Genomic DNA, 19,451 nt, shown 5'->3' with positions numbered 1-19,451 from the left:
AGTGAGTTCAAGCCCTGCCATTACACAGTCCCTTCCTTCTCCAATCAGAACACCAGCCATGGCCCTGGAGACCTCCTAGCACTGTTAGGATGGCCCTGGTGGTCCTGGGCATTTTATAGTCCAAGCACAGCCACACCCCCAGAGATCAGAATTGAATTGTTCTGCTAGCTGACTGAATATCATAGAATGGTCTCTGTCTCCTTCCCCAATTCTGTTTACAAAAGACCCTCCAAAATGTTAAGTAGAAACCAGGCTACACCTTCCTGAAGTAACCTAGATATATCTACTTTGGTGAAGAAAGGCCTGAGAAGGCATGATTACTCTTTTCAAATATCTTAAATCAGAAAGAAAAGAAAGGAGAAAGGGAAGGAAGGAAGGAAGGAAGGAAGGAAGGAAGGAAGGAAGGAAGGAAGGAAGGAAGGAAGGAAGGAAGGAAGGAAGGAAGGAAGGAGCGAGGGAGGGAGGGAGGGAGGGAGGGAGGGAAGGAAGGAAGGAAGGAAGGGAGGGAGGGAAGGAAGGAAGGAAGGAAGGAAAAGGGAGGGAGGAAGGAGGGAGGGAAGGAAGGAAGGAAGGAAGGAAGGAAGGAAGGAAGGAAGGAAGGAAGGAAGGAAGGAAGGAAGGAAGGAAGGAAGGAAGGAAAAGGGAGGGAGGGAGGAAGGAAGGAAGGAAGGAAGGAAGGAAGGAAGGAAGGAAGGAAGGAAGGAAGGAAGGAAGGAAGGAAGGAAGGGAGGGAGGAAGGGAGGGAAAGGGAGGGAGGGAGGGAGGGAGGGAGGGAGGAAGGGAAAGAGAAAGCGGAGGGCAAGGAAAGTCATAGGGGAGAGTAGGGAAGGGGAGAAGTGAGGAGAGAGTAAGGGAAAGAGGAGGGAAGGGGAGGGAGGAAAGAGGAGGGGAGAAAGGAGAGGAGGGGAGAGAGGAGAGGAGGTGAGAGGAGATGAGAGGGAGGAGGAGAAGGGAGGAGAGGAGAGAGGAGAGACCCAATTCTACAAATAAAAGTTAGAAAGAGATGGATTTTGGATGACAGTGGGTCAGTCACATAGCCTGGATTCTTGCCTTTTATATTATTTGTAGTTGTTTCCATTTCTTTCTTTTCTTTATCTAGTAAAGAAACAAGTCCTAGGTGTCTGATAACATGGTCATCTTTTCTTCTCAGTGCAAAATTGGTTGGTAACTACAGCTGTCCTAGGATCTGGCTGCCATGACTGGTAGTGCATAACCCAATAATGAAAGTGGTCAAAAAAGGAGAGATCACTGTTGACTCAAATGCCTCCAGAATTATTTCTGTTTTCTTTCTTTTTTTTTAATTGAATCACTGTGAGATACAGTTACAAAGCTTTCATGATTGAATTTCAGTCATAAAATGATCCATCACCCATCCCTCCACCAGTGTACATTTTCCACCTCCAATGTCCCCAGTATCCCTCCCGCCAAACACCCTACCCCACCCCCTGCCTCTATGGCAGACAATTTTCTTCTTTCTCTACTTTGGGGCATTATGGTTCGCAGTACAGGTATTGAGGGACCATCATGTATAGTCCTTTATCTACTTGCAGCACACATCTCCCATTCCATGCAATGTGTCCAACCATCATTGACTTAGTGATCCCTTCTCTATCCCAGCTGCCTTCTCCCTGAGCTCATGAGGCAGGCTTCCAACCATGGAGAGCAATCTTTCTGCCCTTGTTTCTACTGTTCTTAGGTATTAGTCTTATGTTATTTCATATTTCACAAATGAGTGAAATCCCTCTATGTCTGTTCTTCTCTTTCTGACTCATTTCACTTAGCATGATACTCTCCATGTCCATCTACTTATAAGCAAATTTCATGACTTCATCTTTCCTAACAGCTGCATAGTATTCCATTGCGTAGGTGTGCCATAGTTTTAACCAGTCATCTGTGCCTCCAGAATTCTTATTCATCCTATCAACAGTTCATTTTTTTCATTTGTTTGACAGATATTTACTGACCTTCATGTAAGAGGGATGATTGCCATATATCTCATAGTGTTTCTTAACCAGAGAGAGCACTTGGAATAAATCTGTGATTTAGGACTCAAGACCTATTTTGGCTAGTTATTTGTCCCATTTCCTAATGCTGATGCAAAACTCCCTCCTTGGTCAGATAGATTAAAATTAAGCTCAATTTTTGGTCTCTAACAGTCATAACTTTCCCAGTTAACAATCTCTGAATGCACAAAAGTCTGTTTTGCTGGTATATTGCTTCCTTTTAAATTGAAACTTCTCACTTTCGTTTGCAAAACCTAAATAGCTTGGAGTGAATTTAAGAGTCTATTTTAAAATGTTAGATGCATGGATGCCATGATGTCTAGGTTTAGTTTTGTGGAATAATAATCTTGCTGGATATAATACTAGGGAGGGGTTTCATGGACAAAAAAAAGGCATAGAAACACTATATACTAAAAAAATTTTTTGAGAATTACAAGGCTCATGAATAATTGAAGGCTCTGAGAAATCCTGCAGAAAACATAAGTGTTTAATATTGTTAAAACCAGCAGTTGCAGAACATATGTGCTACTCATTAACATCTCATGAAATCAACTGTAGAAAATCTTTACCTTATATGAAACACGAGGAACAATCCTAGTACATATAGGTAGATACAATCAAAGCTATCTTAAACAAGTTTGCCTTTTGGAATTTACAAATATTTAGATAAATCAAAATAAGTTTTGAACGAACGTAATTGCCTTTACAGGTGATAAGCTTTTATTGTTTGTTTTTGGGCCACACTCAGTGATACTCAGGGGTTAGTCCTGGCTCTGAACTCAAGAACTGCTCATGACAGTGCCTGGGGAACAATATGGGGTATCAGGAATTGAACCCAGGTCAGCCGTGTTCAAGACAAGGGCCCTATCTGCTTTACTATTGCTCTGGCCCAACCTTCAGGTGATCAGCTTTTAAGAAATTGAAATCAGTTGCCCAATTATAAATATTTATTGACTAGCTGTTTTCTTAATGAATCATAGAGTATTGTTCTGCTTATTCATCAGATAACAGTCTCTTATAGACTTAATTTTTTTATTTAAGAAAACTGCAGAGACAGTATCCAATTCATAGAATTTCTTGTGAGGATCATGAACAGGAAAATGTATGTAAAATACTTAGCACAGTATCTGCCATATTGCTGATAACTCAACCTTTTGCCCCATATCACCATGATTATGGTCCTGAATTTTGTAACTGTATTTAAAAGTGGTATAAATCTGATGTTTGGTATTTACTTGAGTATAATGAAAAACAACATAGAACAAATTGTTATCTCTGAAGTTCAATTTTATACTAGCATTTTATAACATAAAACAAGAAAATAATTCCCCAGATAAAAGCTTTTTCCCTAAAGGGGATTCCTAAAAACAAAGAATTTTTTTTCTTAGTATACATGAGTTCTATTTCACATGACTACCTGCTAAAAGTTTCATATTTTGCCAAAATGAAAATAATGCACAGTACAAAAATTAAGTGAAGTGATATTTAATAAAAAGCTTATAAATACATGGCAGGCCTCTCTATTACTAGCCCTTTGTGCATAAATGAATGAATGAATGAATGAATAAACTACTACAGTTTCCAAACACATTTTTAAGTCTGGTTTCAATTTATTGTTGTTAATTTCATGTTGAGTTAGGCTGTAATATTCAAATTTAGTTACTCCTAAAACTATTTTTATATGCTAGTCCCAATTCCTACTTGGTGTGTGAATTTATTGGCCAAGTGCTTTAGGTCTTTTATGCTTTTTTTGGCCTTGACTGGAGGGATAGCACAGTGGGAAGGGTGTTTGCCTTGCACATGGGCAACCTGGGTTTGATTCCTCCGTCTGTCTTGGAGAGCCTGGCAAGCTACCGAGAGTATCCCGCCCACACGGCAGATCCTGACAAGGTACCCGTGGCTTATTCGATATGCCAAAAACAGAAACGACAAGTCTCACAATGGAGACATTACTGGTGCCCACTCGAGCAAATCCATGAACAACAGGGGACTATATGAAGTGCCAGAGTTTGAACCTAGGACGGCTGAGTGCAGAGATTGTACTACCTCCCGACTGTACTACCAGTCCAGCCCCTGTTTTAGGTGTTGAGTCCTTGATTTAAATGCCACATTTTCTGTTCTTGCATTTTCTAGTACCTATGTCTAAAATGAGTCTTTGAGCCTCCTCCCTTTGGTTAGGGATGCCCATTAGAGCCTGGTTAATTCAGCATCCCTGAGCTGCTGGCAACTCTTCCACAATATTGCTGCCAAATCCATTTTAGTGACTCAGCAGGAGCTTGTCATTAACAACATTCTTGTGGAAAGTAAAACTCAAGCAGCCTTGGAAAGCACAGCACCCGTGCACCGTGTACGGGCGAATCTTTGCCAGCACTCAACAGTTTCCTGGCGGGTCGGTGGTCTCCGCCTTGCCTGACACCACCCTTCCTTTGAAGCACTAACAAGTTCAACTCTCAAGGGGAGTTTCAAATAGTGTCTGTAGTAAGAAACGGCCCGTGCGTGTGATTAAAAAGACAATCTGCCTCCCAATCTTGTATTTGTTTATATTGTGTATAAACCTTTTGATAGATAAAAGATTAGGCAGATGGAATCCCAAGTAGCAGCTTTATTATTGGTAAAACCTGGGTCAGAGACTGCCTTGAAACATGCATCTTGACAATACTACTCTCCAGAACGGAGCAGTTCCCTTCAGCCTACCAGCCCCTTAGCCTCCACCTCTCCCCTGAACCACCTATAAAATTGAAAACCCTGGAATTTTTGCAGGGACATAGTATTTCTTAATAGACAGAAATGGGGGCTGGAGCAGTAGTACAGCAGGTAGGGTGCTTGCCTTGCACACAGCCGATCGGATTCTATCCTGGGCATCCCATATGGTAACCCAAGCACCACCAGGGGTAAGTCCTGAGCACAGAGCCAGGAGTAACCCCTTGAGCATTGCCAGGTGTGGCCCCCCAAACAACAACAAAATATGTACAAATGGGAGAGTGGAGAGAGCAAGTCAAAATGCAACACTGAGCAGAGATTGAATGAGCTACAGCTGAGCAAGCAGCGGCTATTTCTGTGTCCCTCCCCCCAGCCTGCCCACTCAGGAGAGTTCCTCCGCTCTAATTCTTTAGAATGATAGTTGGGGAGGGGCAGAAATATCACTCGTGTTTAAATGGTGGCCAGTCAGAGCCTGGGCCTGGGGTAGATATAGGTCTGACTAGAAAATGCATCTTAGGTAAAATTATTGATTCAGGAAAATAGCGTAAAGTGAGTAATGTCGGTTTGAAAACATGAGACTTTTGTTGTGTACTTTAGGAAGATCTAAAATTTAGTATTGTGTTATATTTTTAAGTCTTACTAATAATATTACATAATAATAATATCAAAGATTTTTAGACTAATTAAGCAAATGTTTGGTACAGAAGGGAAAAGGAAAGAAGGGGAAGGGCTCGATTTTTTTGTGGGAGGAAAGGGCAGGAGCTAGGTTGAAATAATAAAAACTAGCCAAGTATTAAAAGGGAATCCTAAGGGCACACAAGTAATATAAGAACTTAGACATTAAGAAAAAAATCTGTAAAAAAAAAAAAAAGAAAAGAAAAAAATCTGTAGATGAGTACCTGGTATTGGTTTTGGTTTTCACCAAGATTCTGGAGCAGAATTTAGTAGTTTATACAGAGACAAAAGGACTTACAAAATTTGAAGTATTTATTATCTGGTTCCTTCTAAAAAAGTTAGCTCGGCTGGGGAGAAAGTAAGATATCTGTCTTGCACCCTGCTGCCCCTGTTTGGTCCCCTGAGCACAACCAGGCATGGTCCAAAACAAAATCAAAGTGTTCTACCTCTAATTCTAAGTCATTAAGGAGGAAGAGCTGCTGAAAAGATAGCGTCAGTGAGGCCACCTAAATCTAAACATGGCCCCCGGGAAATCAAGAGAAGGAGCTTCCCAGGAGTATGTGAAAAACAAAGGACATAGTGGTCACGTGGGGGGATGACACTTGGGAGAAAATCTTTGAATGTTAGAACAACAAAAAAATAAATATTTAGGTGTTGGAAGGAGACAACTTAGTTTTGATATTTTCCCAAAAGGTGCACTGAAACAGAAAAACTGTCTTGGGGAGCTCAGTGAGAAATAGATAAGGGTTATTCTTAAATGTCAGGGATGGCCTGTTGGATCATTCATGTGTACCACTGGGGAGGGAGGCAGGACTGATATACATGAAGAGAACTAAGACTGGTGGATATATAAGTAGGACTGTCACTGTAAATGAAACAGTAGCAGTTAGGGCCAGAACGATAGTACAGTGGGTAGGGTGTTTATCTTGCACATGGCCAACCTGGATTTTATCCTCAGCATTCCATATGTTCCCGCCAGCACCATCAGGAGTAATTCCTGAGTGCAGAGCCAGGAGTAACTCCTAATCATCTATGGATGTGACCCCAAAAGCATAAAAAAAATAAGAGAAAGAAATGGTGATGGTTATATTCATGGTAGACCTAAGGGAATCCAACAGGTGCCTGATAGGACTTTGAGGAAAGGATCAATAAGCCTGGGCCTCAATAGCATAGTATAGCCTGGGCCACCCTCAGGAAATCTACACCTCTCTCCATTCCTTTCTTCCTTCTTCAATTCATTAAATCAGTAACACTGGTTGATTGCTGGAAAATATCTAATTACGAGATACAGATCCATAGGAAGTCCCAGAATCAAACTGTGCTGGAGATGTTTCAGATAATGGATGTGGCACTCAACACCTCTATTGCAAACCACAACACCTAATCAGAGAGAGAAAACAAAAGGGAATTCCCTGCCATAGTGGCAGGGTGGGGTGGGGGGAGACGGGTCTGGGGAGGGGGGGAGGGATGTTGGGTTTACGAGTGGTGGAGAATGGGCACTGGTGAAGGGATGGGTTATTGAACTTTGTATGGGGGAAGCATTAGCACAAAAATGTATGGATCTGTAACTGTACCCTCACGATGACTCTCTAATTAAAAATAAACTAATAAAAAAAAAATAAAAATAAAAATAAAAAGATAATGGATGTGGCAGAGTAGAATGGTGGTGAAATAAAGGTGTTTTTGCGTTAAGGTCATAATAACACCTGCTAAGTACTTGCTTTGGACTGAGAGGTTTGCATCCAGAGGCTGTCAGTAACAGTTGCCAATTATGGCAAAGCAGCCTAAAGGAAATTTGAGATTCTAATGTCAGCCATACAGGCAAATTTGCACTAATTTTGTGATTTGGGGCCACACTCCCTAATTTTGTTCAATTTTATGTTGTTTGTCTATAAAACTGAAGCGACTCTCATACCAGTTTTCAGTAGGTGAAATGAAATGTAAAGTTGCCCCGTGATGCCTGACAATTCTTTCTGAATTGTCACCAGATTGTTATGGAGCTGGTAAAAATCTCAATTCGAAACTCAGCTATGCAAGAAATGTCAAAATCACTTCCTGTCTCCAAATCAATTCTGTATAAATTCTGAGCTGCATGCGTGCAGCCTACTGGCTGGCAGAACGTTGAAGCAACAGTGATTCTCAGAGCCTCACCCTCAGCCCTCCGCCTGGCACAGAGGGCCCTTGGAAGCATGAGCATTCCTTGTCAATTCTGTGGTTGTCCTAGTTACAGCAGAGAGAGCCTTTTTCCTTGCCAGACTGTCTTCCCAAACGTAGCCGGGTGAGGCCCGAAGCCTGGGATGGAATCAAGAGTTTGGGTTGCAGGCCCAGCTTCTGTCAGTGCCTCACTCAGACTTCCCTGAGCACTAGCAGTAAGCAGGGAACAGGTGCTCCCGGGGAAGACTCACTCTAGGCTGAGCTTGAGGACAGGCCACCTGGTGCCCGGCATTGAACTTTGGGCTGCCCCATGCACTCCACTCCTTTCATCTGTCTTCCTTGCCCAACTTTTGACCTCTTCTGTCATACAAAAATGACTTTCTACGTAGCACTAATAAACTACACGAGGTTTAGCTTCTCTTCCTCTTTGAAAGTCTAGGAAAACAAATGACTTCACCTGTTTGTGCTTTCTAAGTAGCAAAAATGCCTAAGGCAAGTGAAAATGTACACAATTTTACTCCAGGGCAGGAGAAAAAAAAGAGATAAAATCAAAGTAATACACATTAAAGAAACCTGACACATTTGTGTGATAATAATAGGAGTAGCATTGTAGTACTGTCATAGTAGTCCAGTTGTTCCTCGATTTGCTCGAGCGGGCACCAGTAATGTCTCCAACGTGAGACTTGTTGTTACTGGTTTTGGCATATCGAATATGCCACGGGGAGCTTTCCAGGCTTTGCTGTGCAGGCAGGATACTCTCGGTAGCTTGCCAGGCTCTCTGAGAGGGACGGAGAAATTAAACCTGGATCGACCATGTGCAAGGCAAAGGCCCTAGCTGCTGTGCTATCGCTCCTGCCCAATAATAGGAGTAATAATAATTATTATAATTTTTTGTTATTAACTATTCCACACACCCCACATTCTTTGTTCTGTGATTGTATGATTCCTGGGACTTTAGCTTATTTATGCCACTGTGACTGCCTTCATCCTCCATCGACCCACATCAGTCACACTGAAAGTATAGAAAAGAAGAAATGACTCATTCCAAAATAATCTGCTGTATTTACTCAAAGTATTTAAAATAGGATATAGCACATTGGATCATCATCTTTAATTCAAAAAATAATTTTCATACATGACAGAGTACATTGTCCTAATTATCCAGATAAAATAGAAATGATTATCTTTCTGTCAATCTATGATATATGAACATAGGAACATCTGGTTATAGATTTTAGAGAACACAAAAATGGACCCAAATGTGGGTTGAAAAGGGTAATTCAATGTTTCTGTCTTTGTGGGAGTTCCTTATGTAGTTGTATTGAGAAACCAGTTGGTAAATCTTTTTATTCTCTTGTGAAAGATCCACATTTGCAAATTTGTTTGTTGAGTTGATAGCTTATTTCTAAAAGTATTTTAAAACTTTTAAATTTCTAAATATACTCTGTACATTTTTGATGAAATTAGTATTCCAAATAAAGGTACACTAATTTTCAGAACACAAAATCCCAAAGAGAGAAAGATTGGACAAATTTTAAATAGATTATATATATGTATGTATTCAATAGTTTATTTCCATTATTCTTTATTCTTCAATACACAATAACACAATAGCAACTATGGCACACTTACTCCAATTTAAGAAACAAGAAATGAGTATCTTTTAATTTTATAATTATTATTATTATTATTATTATTATTATTGCTCTTTGGGTCACACCTGGCGATGAACAGGGCTTACTCCTGGCTCTGCACTCAGGAATTACTCCTGGCGGTGCTCAGGGGACCATATGGGATGCTGGGAATCAAACTCGGGTCAGCCGCATGCAAGGCAAACGCCCTACCCGCTGTGCTATTGCTCCAGCCCCGAGTATCTATTTTTACTGTTTCTCAATCCAGGGACAGCCAAGTGGAAAAGTAGGGGTGTGTGTGTGTGTGTGTGTGTGTGTGTGTGTGTGTGTGTGTGTGTGTGTGTATGTGTGTGTGTGTGTGTGAGAGAGAGACAAAGAGAGAGACAGAGAGAGAGAGAGATCTTCCATGTTTCCATGTCTTCTCTGAGCTGCTGCCTTACTAGTGTGTGAACTTGTTCACCAAATACAAAGCTCTCCTAATCTATTTGTTTAAGGATTTTAATTTTTTTCCAGTTGTTGTTGTTGTTTTTAAGTATAAGTTTCTGACTGCCTCCTTTCTTTTCCTCTGTTGTTTGTTTTTGCTGGCTGTTGTGGTGCTCACCAAGGGTCACATGTCTGGTTATGGTACTCACGAGACTGTGGTGCTTGCGGGGGAAGAATGTGTATAGAATATTTGTTTGGTGTTCAAGTCAGACATACATATATTAACTTATGTATGTATTTAAAGTAAATGAAAGACTGCATTAAACATAGTGATGACAGTCTGCTATATAACCAGTTGGTAGTCTGGATTATTTTTATAATTTTTAGAATTAACATATATTAGTTGTTTTTTTTTTTTACTTTCTGGGTCACACCTGGTGATGCACAGGGGTTACTCCTGGCTCATGTACTCAGGAATTAAATCCTGGCAGTGCTCAGGGAACTATATGGGATGCTGGGAATCGAACCCGGGTCGGCCGTGTGCAAAGCAAACGCCCTACCCACTGTGCTATCTCTCCAGCCCAACATATATTACTTTTAAATGAAAATAAGTAAACAAATTTTTTATAAGAAATAAAGACTATGCATAAAGGGAAACCAGCATTGTTCCTTTAAAGTGGTATCATTGAGGTCCTTTTCATAATTCTGCACACCACACACACACACACACACACACACACACACACACACACACACACACAAACGTACACTTTCCCGAAAGAGTACTTCAGAAACAATATCAGGCTGAAAGACCAATGATATTAAAGAATGTGGCATTTCTGTAACTATGTAAATAACGATCAAATACACCCTTAGAATATCAATCTAGGGTAAGTGAAATGAATTTACTAACATTCACTGATACCTACATTGTTAAATTATTATTACTCTTTTTAAGAATGTACCTTTTATGAACAAAGTTCTGATAAAGAAAAACCCCCGAACCAAGGATTCAGCTTGGTGGAAGCCATCTTTAAAGTGTTGTGCCACTGCAATTTCTCTCCGCAAACATTTGGAGATGTTTTTGTGAGCTACATAGAAGAAGAACAACTGTGGGAGTCTTTATGCAAAATTCCAGGTATAAAAAATTCACTGCTTGCAAATAAAGTACTTTATAGAGTCTAAGATATGTCTTTAAATATGGTTTCTAGAGCTTTATTTGAGGCAGTTTCACAGAATCTGTCATCTGTAGGGGCTCAGCTGATATATATTTCAGTTTGTAGACATCTCTGGAAAACCGTTAGCAACTTGTTCCTGTCCAAATTTAGTAGACTTGGACCAAGGAGAGGGGAGGTTGAGGGAAAAATTATGTAATGCCAATGGAAAAAATTAGAAGGATGTGATCACTCAAAAACAAATTTAATTTTTGCTAGATTATGTTTTGATCATTTAGTAAGATTTGAAAAACTAGTTTGTGGTACTTGGATGCATTTTTTCAAAAAAAGATGGTCAAACTACTAGTCAAGTGTTTTTTTAAAAAATGTACTATTCTTTGTGGAGGGTGTCCCAAGGAACACTCAGGGTCCCAGGATCACTCCCTGCAACACTTGGCAAACAGGACCGGATCACTCCATATGAGAACTTGAAGATGCAATGTGCCTAGGCCCAACAGAGCTGGGGACCCTCAAAGCCACACCTGGAGATGCTCCAGCTCTCCTTTCTATGACTTTAAAACAATTATTAACTTCTAAACAGTGCAAAAATAATAACAGATTGTGCTACCTATAATATGCTTATGTTATTTTTATTTTAAAATTATTTTTCATTTATTGAATTAAAGAACTGTGATTTACAAAGCTATTGATGGTTGAGTTTTAGGCATATAATATTTCAACACCAATCTCATCAACAGTGTCAACTTCCCTTCACCAGTGTCCTCAGATTCCCTCCCCATCCCAACTTCCACCCTATCCTCTCCTGTCAACTTGCCAAGCGCATTATCTTATTTTAAAGTTTCAGAGTGCCTGGGATCTGAGCCGGAGATTATCCGCTGCTTGAGATTGGCACTGACCGATGCTGTCAAGGGTATTGTTCAGGACATCATCTTGGTGATGGACTCTAGGAAGAACTGTGAAAGAAACATAAACAAGCACCATATTCCTGAACATGTGCATGAGAGCATTCCAAAAGAATGGAATTATACTCCAAAAGAAACCAGAAGGAAAGACTCAAGCAAAGGTATGTTTGTTTTTAAGAAATATCTCTAAGAAAATGATGGCTGGAGGAATCGATCAGGATGGGAGAGGTGTGCTGAAAGTAGATAATGGACCAAACATGATAGACTCTCAGTATCTGTATTGCAAAACCATAATGCCCAAAAGTAGAGAGAAAGTATGGGGGATATTGTACGACATGGAGGCAGGGGGAGGGTGGGAAACAGGGGGTATACTGGGGATATTGGTGGTGGGGAATGTGCACTGGTGGAGGGATGGGTGTTTGATCATTGTGTGATTGTAACCCAAACATAGAAGCTTGTAATGAACTCACGATGATTCAATAAAATAAAATAAATAATAATAAAAAATAAATATCTCTGGGGACTGGAGCAATAGTAGAGTGGGTAGGGTGCTTGCCTTACCTGAAGCCAACCTGGGTTTGATCCTCAGCACCCCATATGGTCTCCTATGCATTGCCAGCGGTGACCCCTGAGTGTAGAGCCAGGAGTAAGCCCTGAGCACCACTGGGTGTGACCCAGAAACCAACATAGGTAGAGATATATAAATATATTCAACTTTGAAGAATCCAATAAAATTTGAGCTCAAGTAAAATTCTAAACATAAGATTCATAAACTATATTAGCCTAATTTTCACCACATATATTTTAGACCTGTAATTTTCTTTCATAGGAGACTTTTAATCAAGCAAACTATAAATGAAATGACTTCAGTAGTCTGACCCCATGCCTCAGGAACTAGGGCATCAAACACATCAAACATGTGAGGTATATGCCCCACATCCCTGGCAAACTGACATCCTTTTGGCTTAATTATCTATTTGGAATTTTCTCAGATATTTTGTGTTCATGTTAGTATTCACTTATTATTTCCATGCTTTGACTAATTTCCTTCAGATCTATTGAGTAATCTAAATTTCATACTCTCAAGAAAATTGCTCTCATATTCAGTTTAATTATACCTTCCTTGAAGTTCCCCCCCCCCCTGCAATTGCCAATTATTACTCTTTTTTCTCTTGTTAACACATCTACATGTGTAATTTTTAGGTCAAAAATAGCACCCTTTAGTAACTACACTTACTTTTCTGACAGAGTATTTCCCCCTTATACCTATTGCTCTAAATTCAAGTTCTTTGTTCATATTCAGAACATAGCATCTAATTAGTGCAATAAGAATCATTTGTTATTTATATTATTCATTTATTTTATACACTAAGTCTCTTCTTTTCAATTCCTTTCTTCTGCTTAGATGTTTCTACTTTCTAAGAATTTCATGATTCCTTTGAATGTATATTACACATCTGTCTTCATGAATCTTCTTTGGGATTTTTGAAGTAGAACAATTTCCTTCTTATTCATCCTTGAAGAGGAATATTTTTTCACTAAATTCTAAGGAAAATTTCAACGAGAAAATACTCCATCTGAACCCACTAAAGTCAGTTGAAGGAACTAGCCTTTCTTTCATTCTTCTCCATGAAGTTCCTAAATAATGTGGCTCTTATCCGCCGACCTTATGCTACATACTCAAATCAATTATCTATCTGTGACCTTTCATAGTAATGCTTTAATTCTGTCCAAGCCCTATTAAACTGCCTTTGATTCTAGTAAAGCCATTTAATTGAAATTGGAAAATGTCAGCTTTTCATTACTTAAGTTCTTCCTGTCTGAGTTGTTACCATTACTTTTTCATTTTAGTTTTCGGATATTTCAGAAATTCTGTGCAATTCAGGAGCATGAACTATAGTTAACATAGCATGTTATATGAATGGCACTATTTGGCTGGTGGCTTTCAATTCATGAACAGATTTTCTTTCAAAAATATTTTGGAGGCTGGAGTGATAGTACAGCAGGTCAGATGCTTGCCTTGCACATGACTGACCAGGGTTCATCATCAGCATCTCCTATGTCCCCTGAGCACCATCAGGACAAAGTCCTGAGTGCAGAACCAGGTATAACCCCTGAGCATGGCCAGGTGTGGCCTCCCCCAAGCCCCCCCCAAAAAAAATTTGGGAAGTCTTTCAAAAAACATTTCAAAACATTTGGACCTTGGTTCCAAAAAATGCTTATTTATAAAAAATATTGATACCATTTCTTGTGGTTTTTCTTATTAATCTTCTTCACGTGCTCATAACTAAGAATAGATGTACAGGGACAGAGAGAGGACAGGGCACCAAGGTTAAGGTACATGACTGGGTGTGGCCCCCAGGGCCCCTCAGCACTGCGTGGGTGGCCTTGGTAATTCCCAGTACTATCGCCCAAGCAGCACATCACCCTTGGGTTCCTGCATTCGATTGCTATCGTGGTTGATCAAGAATGCTTTCAGAGAAAATTGAATTAATTATTTTCATTGAAAATATGAATACCTGAGTGGACATTATTAACATATGTATATACACATATGGCTTAGATAGATGTCAACATAGTCAATGAGTGACATTCTTCATTTAAGGGAGCACTTTCAGTGATGCTCAGGGGACAATTGCCAGCTCATGCTTGATCCTCACTCCTAGCAGTGAGGATCAAACTAGGCCTCTGGCATGCAAAGAATGAGTTCTAGTTCTTTGAGCTACCTTCCTGACCCTGAGTGACATTCTTAAAAGATCATTCCCTGGTGTCTGGTTAATATCATCACAGTCAGACCTCAGTGCTTACTGGAATGGATTTATTACTTTGCCATCAGCTTAAATGTTCTGATTGGAATTTACTTTAAGCTTTAAAGAAGTATTTGGGAATTTCAGTAGTTGAAGTCCTCACATTTTATTTAATACCAGAAGAAACGCAGTTGTGAGAAGAATTGGTAATCTTTACCTAATACCTACTTAGATTGTTAAATGTTTACTCAGTCTCTGCAGTTAAATCACCTGCAAGCCTAGAGTACAATCTTTTGAGTCAAAGACCAAAGAGTAAATTAAAAAGCCTGTGTTACAAAGATGTAAAGCATTTGAAAAAACTTTAGAACACAAAGAATGATCAAAAAAGAGTATTAGAATTTATACTATTTATATTTTAAGCTTATCTAAATATTCATTAGGAAAAAATAAAATAGCTAAGAATATGTATGTGTGTTTGTATATGTGTGTGTGTGTGTGCGCGCGCACGCGTGTGTGCTGGGCAAGCACCCAGGGTCTTACTTACACATGTAAAGCAAATGTTTTACCACTGAACTAATCCCCAGTCAAGAAAAAGAGAATAGAAAAAAGGAGGTCATGAATTTTGTATTTAAGTGGATTGGCATGAAAAGTTTCATGCTGAGTGAAATGAGTCAGAAAGAGAGAGACAGACATAGAAAGATTGCACTCATCTATGGTATATAGAATAACAGAGTGGGAGACTAACACCCAAGAATTGTAGAAATAAGTACCAGGAGGTTGACTCCATGGCTTGGAGGCTGGCCTCACATTCTGGGGAAAGGGCAACTCAGAGAAGGGATCACCAACTATAATGTAGTCAAAGGCCATGCTGGGGAAGGGAGTTTCGGGCTGAATGAGGGCTAGAGACTGAGCACAGTGGCCACTCAACACCTTTATTGCGGGCCATAGCAGCTAAATAGAGAGAGAGAACAGAAGGGAATGCCCTGCCACAGTGGCAGGGTGGGGTGGGGGGAGATGGGATTGGGGAGGGTGGGAGGGATGCTGGGTTTACTGGTGGTGGAGAATGGGCACTGGTGAAGGGATGGGTTCCCGAACTTTGTATGAGTGAAGTATAAGCACAAAAGTGTATAAATCTGTAACTGTACCCTCACGGTGATTCACTAATTAAAAATAAATAAATTAAATAAAAAAAAAGAAAAGAGAATATATATATTTTTGAGCAGGGTGTGTGTGGGGCACCGGCAATCAAGAATCATTGTGATTCTTGACCAGCTGGACTGTCAGTACAACTCAAGGCCTGAGAATAAAGCACGCTCCAACCCCGAGGTACCATAATTACATGGGCCATCGTTTGGCTGCTCAGAAAATTCCAGGACTACACTTGGTGGTGTTTGGGGGACCATGTTGTTCTGAGAAACTCCTGAGGTGTCTGCAAACTATCTCCTAAACTATCTCTTTGGCCCCTAAATAATCATTTTAAGCTAAGGACTGAACTAGGTGCTTTTACCTTTGTTATTATTTAGGGGGGCAAGGTGGGGGCTTGGGGACACACACAGCAGTTCACTGTAGCTCCATGCTCCTGGCAGTGCCCAGGGAACAACATGCAGGGCTGAGAGTAGGCTGTATGCAAGTCAAGTGCCTTTCCTCTATGCATTCACTCTTTCTGGTCCGAATACAATAGTCTTATGATGTAATTCAATTATACCCTGGATACATTAATTACAAAACTTACAAAAACTATTCTAGTTAATTTTGAAGATGGTTCTTAAATTATGATGAATTTCTGAAGAATCTGTAGATTAGAGACATGTTTTCTAGGAGTTTGTGTTCCTTCTGAGCAGAATGATTTCTTTTACTTTTTGTTTATTTTTATAGTTTTACTGTATATATTTGAAATACAATACAAATACATTAAAATTTTCTATTAAAGAGCCATGATTATAAAGTTACTGGTAGTTGCATTTTAGGCATGCAATAATTCAACACCAATCCCTCTACCAGTGTTCCCAGATTCCCTTCCCATCCCAACCCCACTTTACCTCGCCTATTAGCTTGACAAACACATTACAAAGTTCCAGTATTTGCTGCTTAGATCTCATGTTTTCAGTTCTGTTGAATCTGTATTTTGAGTATACGGCTATAACCCTCCCTGCTGGTAAAACTGAAGCCCCAATGCCTGTTAACCCATTGCTTCTTTTCTTCTTGCCCCCCTTGATTTCTTTCCTTCTCTGTCTGTCTCCTCTCTAAACATGGGAATCAAGAATGATCTAAGCTTCCCCCTTTTACTATAATACATTTTCTTATCTAAGAGCCCATACTTCACAGATAAGTGAGATCATCCTGTGTTTGTCTTCTGACTTACTTCACTCAGCATGGTATCTTCCAGCTCCAGCCATGTTGCAGCAAATTGCATGATTTCATCATTCCTTGGACTGGAGTGATAGCACAATGGGTAGGATGTTTGCCTTACATGCAGCCGATCCAGTTTCTATTCTTCTGCCCCTCTCGGAGAGCCTAGAAAGCTACTGAGAGTATCCCGCCCCCACGGCAGAGCCTGGCATGCTACCTGTGGAGTATTCAATATGCCAAAAACAGTAACAACAAGTCTCACAATAGAGACGTTACTGGTGCCTGCTCGAGTAAATTGATGAGCAATGGGATGACAGTGACAGTGACAGTGACATCATTCCTTGCAGCCACATAGTATTCCATTGTGTATATATACCAAATCTTCATAATCCATTCATCTGTCACTGGACACATAGGATGGTTCCATATCTTTGCTATTGTACTGCCTGCAGCAATGAACAATGGTGTGCATATGTCCTTTTGAAAGAGTGTTGTTATGTCCTGGGACAGATGCCCAAAAGTGGAATTGCTGGGTCATATGGCAGTTCAATTCTAAGTTTCCTGAGAACTCGCTGTACTGTTGTCCACAGAGGCTGTACCAGACAGCATTCCCACCAGCTTAAGGAGTATCACTTCTTGTATCACTTGTCTTCCTGTTGATCTTCGATTTGCTCGAGCGGGCGCCAGTAATTGTCTCCATTTGTCCCTGCCGCGTGCTAGGGAAGCCCAATGATATTGCTTGCTCCAGGAACATGAAGAGCCAATTCAGGGTTTTGATGAAGAAGTCTGACCATCTAGTTGGTGGGCAGGCAAGCGGTCTTTTGATGTCCTGTGAAATCCAGTCGGTAACAGCTCTAGTCCAGTGGTCGTCTCTGAATCGAATTACATGTCCGGCCCATCTGATTTTTGATGTCTTGGTAAACGAATCCCTGATTCTTGATTGTCGACAGAGGTCTGAACTCCGTATTCCTTCTCTCACTTGAGTGAGATGTGATACTCCTAGCATAGCTCTTTCGATTCCTCTTTGGGATACCCAAATAGTGTTCTCATACTATTTGCGTAGGGTTCAGGTCTCTGAGGCATACGTTAGTGCAGGAAGAATGGTGGAATCAAAAAGATGTGCCTGGAGTCAGAGGTCCTTTGTCCTCTTAACCACTTCTTCGATGCTCTTGAAGGCGTTCCACGCTGCTCTCTTCCTCCTGCATAGTTCTGGCGCCAAGTTGTTCCTCATGTTGATTTCTCGACCCAGGTACACATAGCTGCTGCATTCGGAGATGTTCATTCCATTGAGAGCAAAAGGAGCATCAGGGACTAGTTTGTTTTTAATGAGCATTGTCTTGTTGAGGTTCAGCTGCAGTCCGACCTTTCCACACTCGAGGTTGAAGTTGGGCAGCATTTGTGCTGCTTGACTAATGTTTGGTGTTATGAGAACAATGTCATCATCGAAGCGGAGGTGGTGTAGTTGTCGACCGTCTATCTTCACTTCCATTCCTTCCCTTCCAGCTTAAGGAGTATAGGCAATAAATCTTCTTTGAATGGTTAATAGAACTCACCAGTGAACCTATCTGGACTGGGACTTTTGTTCATGGGGAGATTCTTAAGTACTATTTTAATTTACTTCCTGTAATTGGCCTATTTAGGCTTTATGCTTCTGCCTCATTGAGCTTTGGGATATGACATGACTCAGAATATGTCCATTTCATCTAGGTTCTCCAGCTTAAGAACATAAAATTGTTGTATAACTGGGACTTAAACCTGAAAGCTTTGTAACTTTCCACATGGTGATTCAATGAAAGAATAAATTAAAAAAACATAAAATTGTTTATAATAGCCTTTAATTATATTTTGAATCTCTTACAAATCTGTTGTAATTTCTCCCCTTTCAGCTCTGATATGATGTAGATTTTTTCTTTTTTCCCCCCTTGTGAGACTAGCTAGAGGTTTATCTATCTATCTTATTTATCTTTTTCAAAGGACCAACTCCTGGTCTCATTGATTCTTTTAATTGCTTTCTTGATTTGTATGTTGTTAATTTCTGCTCTAATTTCTGTTACTTCTTTCCTGTTACTTTTTGTATCTGTTTGTTGTTCTTCTCCCAACTTTTGAAATGTGTGTTTAAGTTTTTGATTTGTTTTTTTTCTTCTTTCTTAATGTAAGCCTGCATTGCTATGAATTTCCCCCATAGTAACAGCTTTTGCTGTATTCCACTGATTCTAGTAGCTTGTACCTTCATTATCATTAGTTTCAAGGTATCTTTTTTTAACTTTTCCCTGATTTCCTCGTTGATTCAATTATTTAATTGTTTTATTCAGTGTTTTGTCCAGCTTCCAGGTTTGAGGGTTGGCTTGAATATGTTGGTGGTCATTATCCATATATGGAGTATGAGATGAGGGAACAGAAGGATTTACGGACTTGGTTTTTGGTTTGGGATGAAGAACTGACAAAAACATTTCACAAGAGGGAAGGGAGGAAAGAAGGGAAGGAGGAAAAGAGGAGAGAAGGGTGGGAGGGAGGGACAGATGGAGGAAGGAGGCAAAGCCAGTTTCATATGAAATGAATTTCAGTTTATTGAGTTAATAGTGAATAAACATACCTAATTAGGAACTCAAATTGTTGAATTGCTACCTTAGAGAAAGACCAAGTATGAAGACTTTGTAATCATTCGGAACAGTGTTTCACAAAGTCAACAGTA

At 40.1% G+C, this 19,451-nt stretch overlaps 1 protein-coding gene across 2 annotated transcripts in view; it reads left to right on the top strand.

Moving 5' to 3' along the window:
- Positions 1-19,451, top strand: part of KIAA0825 (KIAA0825 ortholog) — a 425,985-nt gene that overhangs the window by 192,556 nt on the left and 213,978 nt on the right. For both annotated transcript variants that reach the window (XM_055133965.1, XM_055133956.1), the window contains 2 exons: positions 10,545-10,724; positions 11,600-11,824. In XM_055133965.1, coding sequence (XP_054989940.1) covers positions 10,545-10,724; positions 11,600-11,824 — 405 coding nt within the window. The remainder of the gene's footprint in view (positions 1-10,544; positions 10,725-11,599; positions 11,825-19,451) is intronic.

This window comes from Sorex araneus, chromosome 1 (assembly GCF_027595985.1).
Source record: "Sorex araneus isolate mSorAra2 chromosome 1, mSorAra2.pri, whole genome shotgun sequence".
NCBI lineage: Eukaryota > Metazoa > Chordata > Mammalia > Eulipotyphla > Soricidae > Sorex > Sorex araneus.
This window is presented reverse-complemented; position numbering and strand designations above follow the sequence as displayed.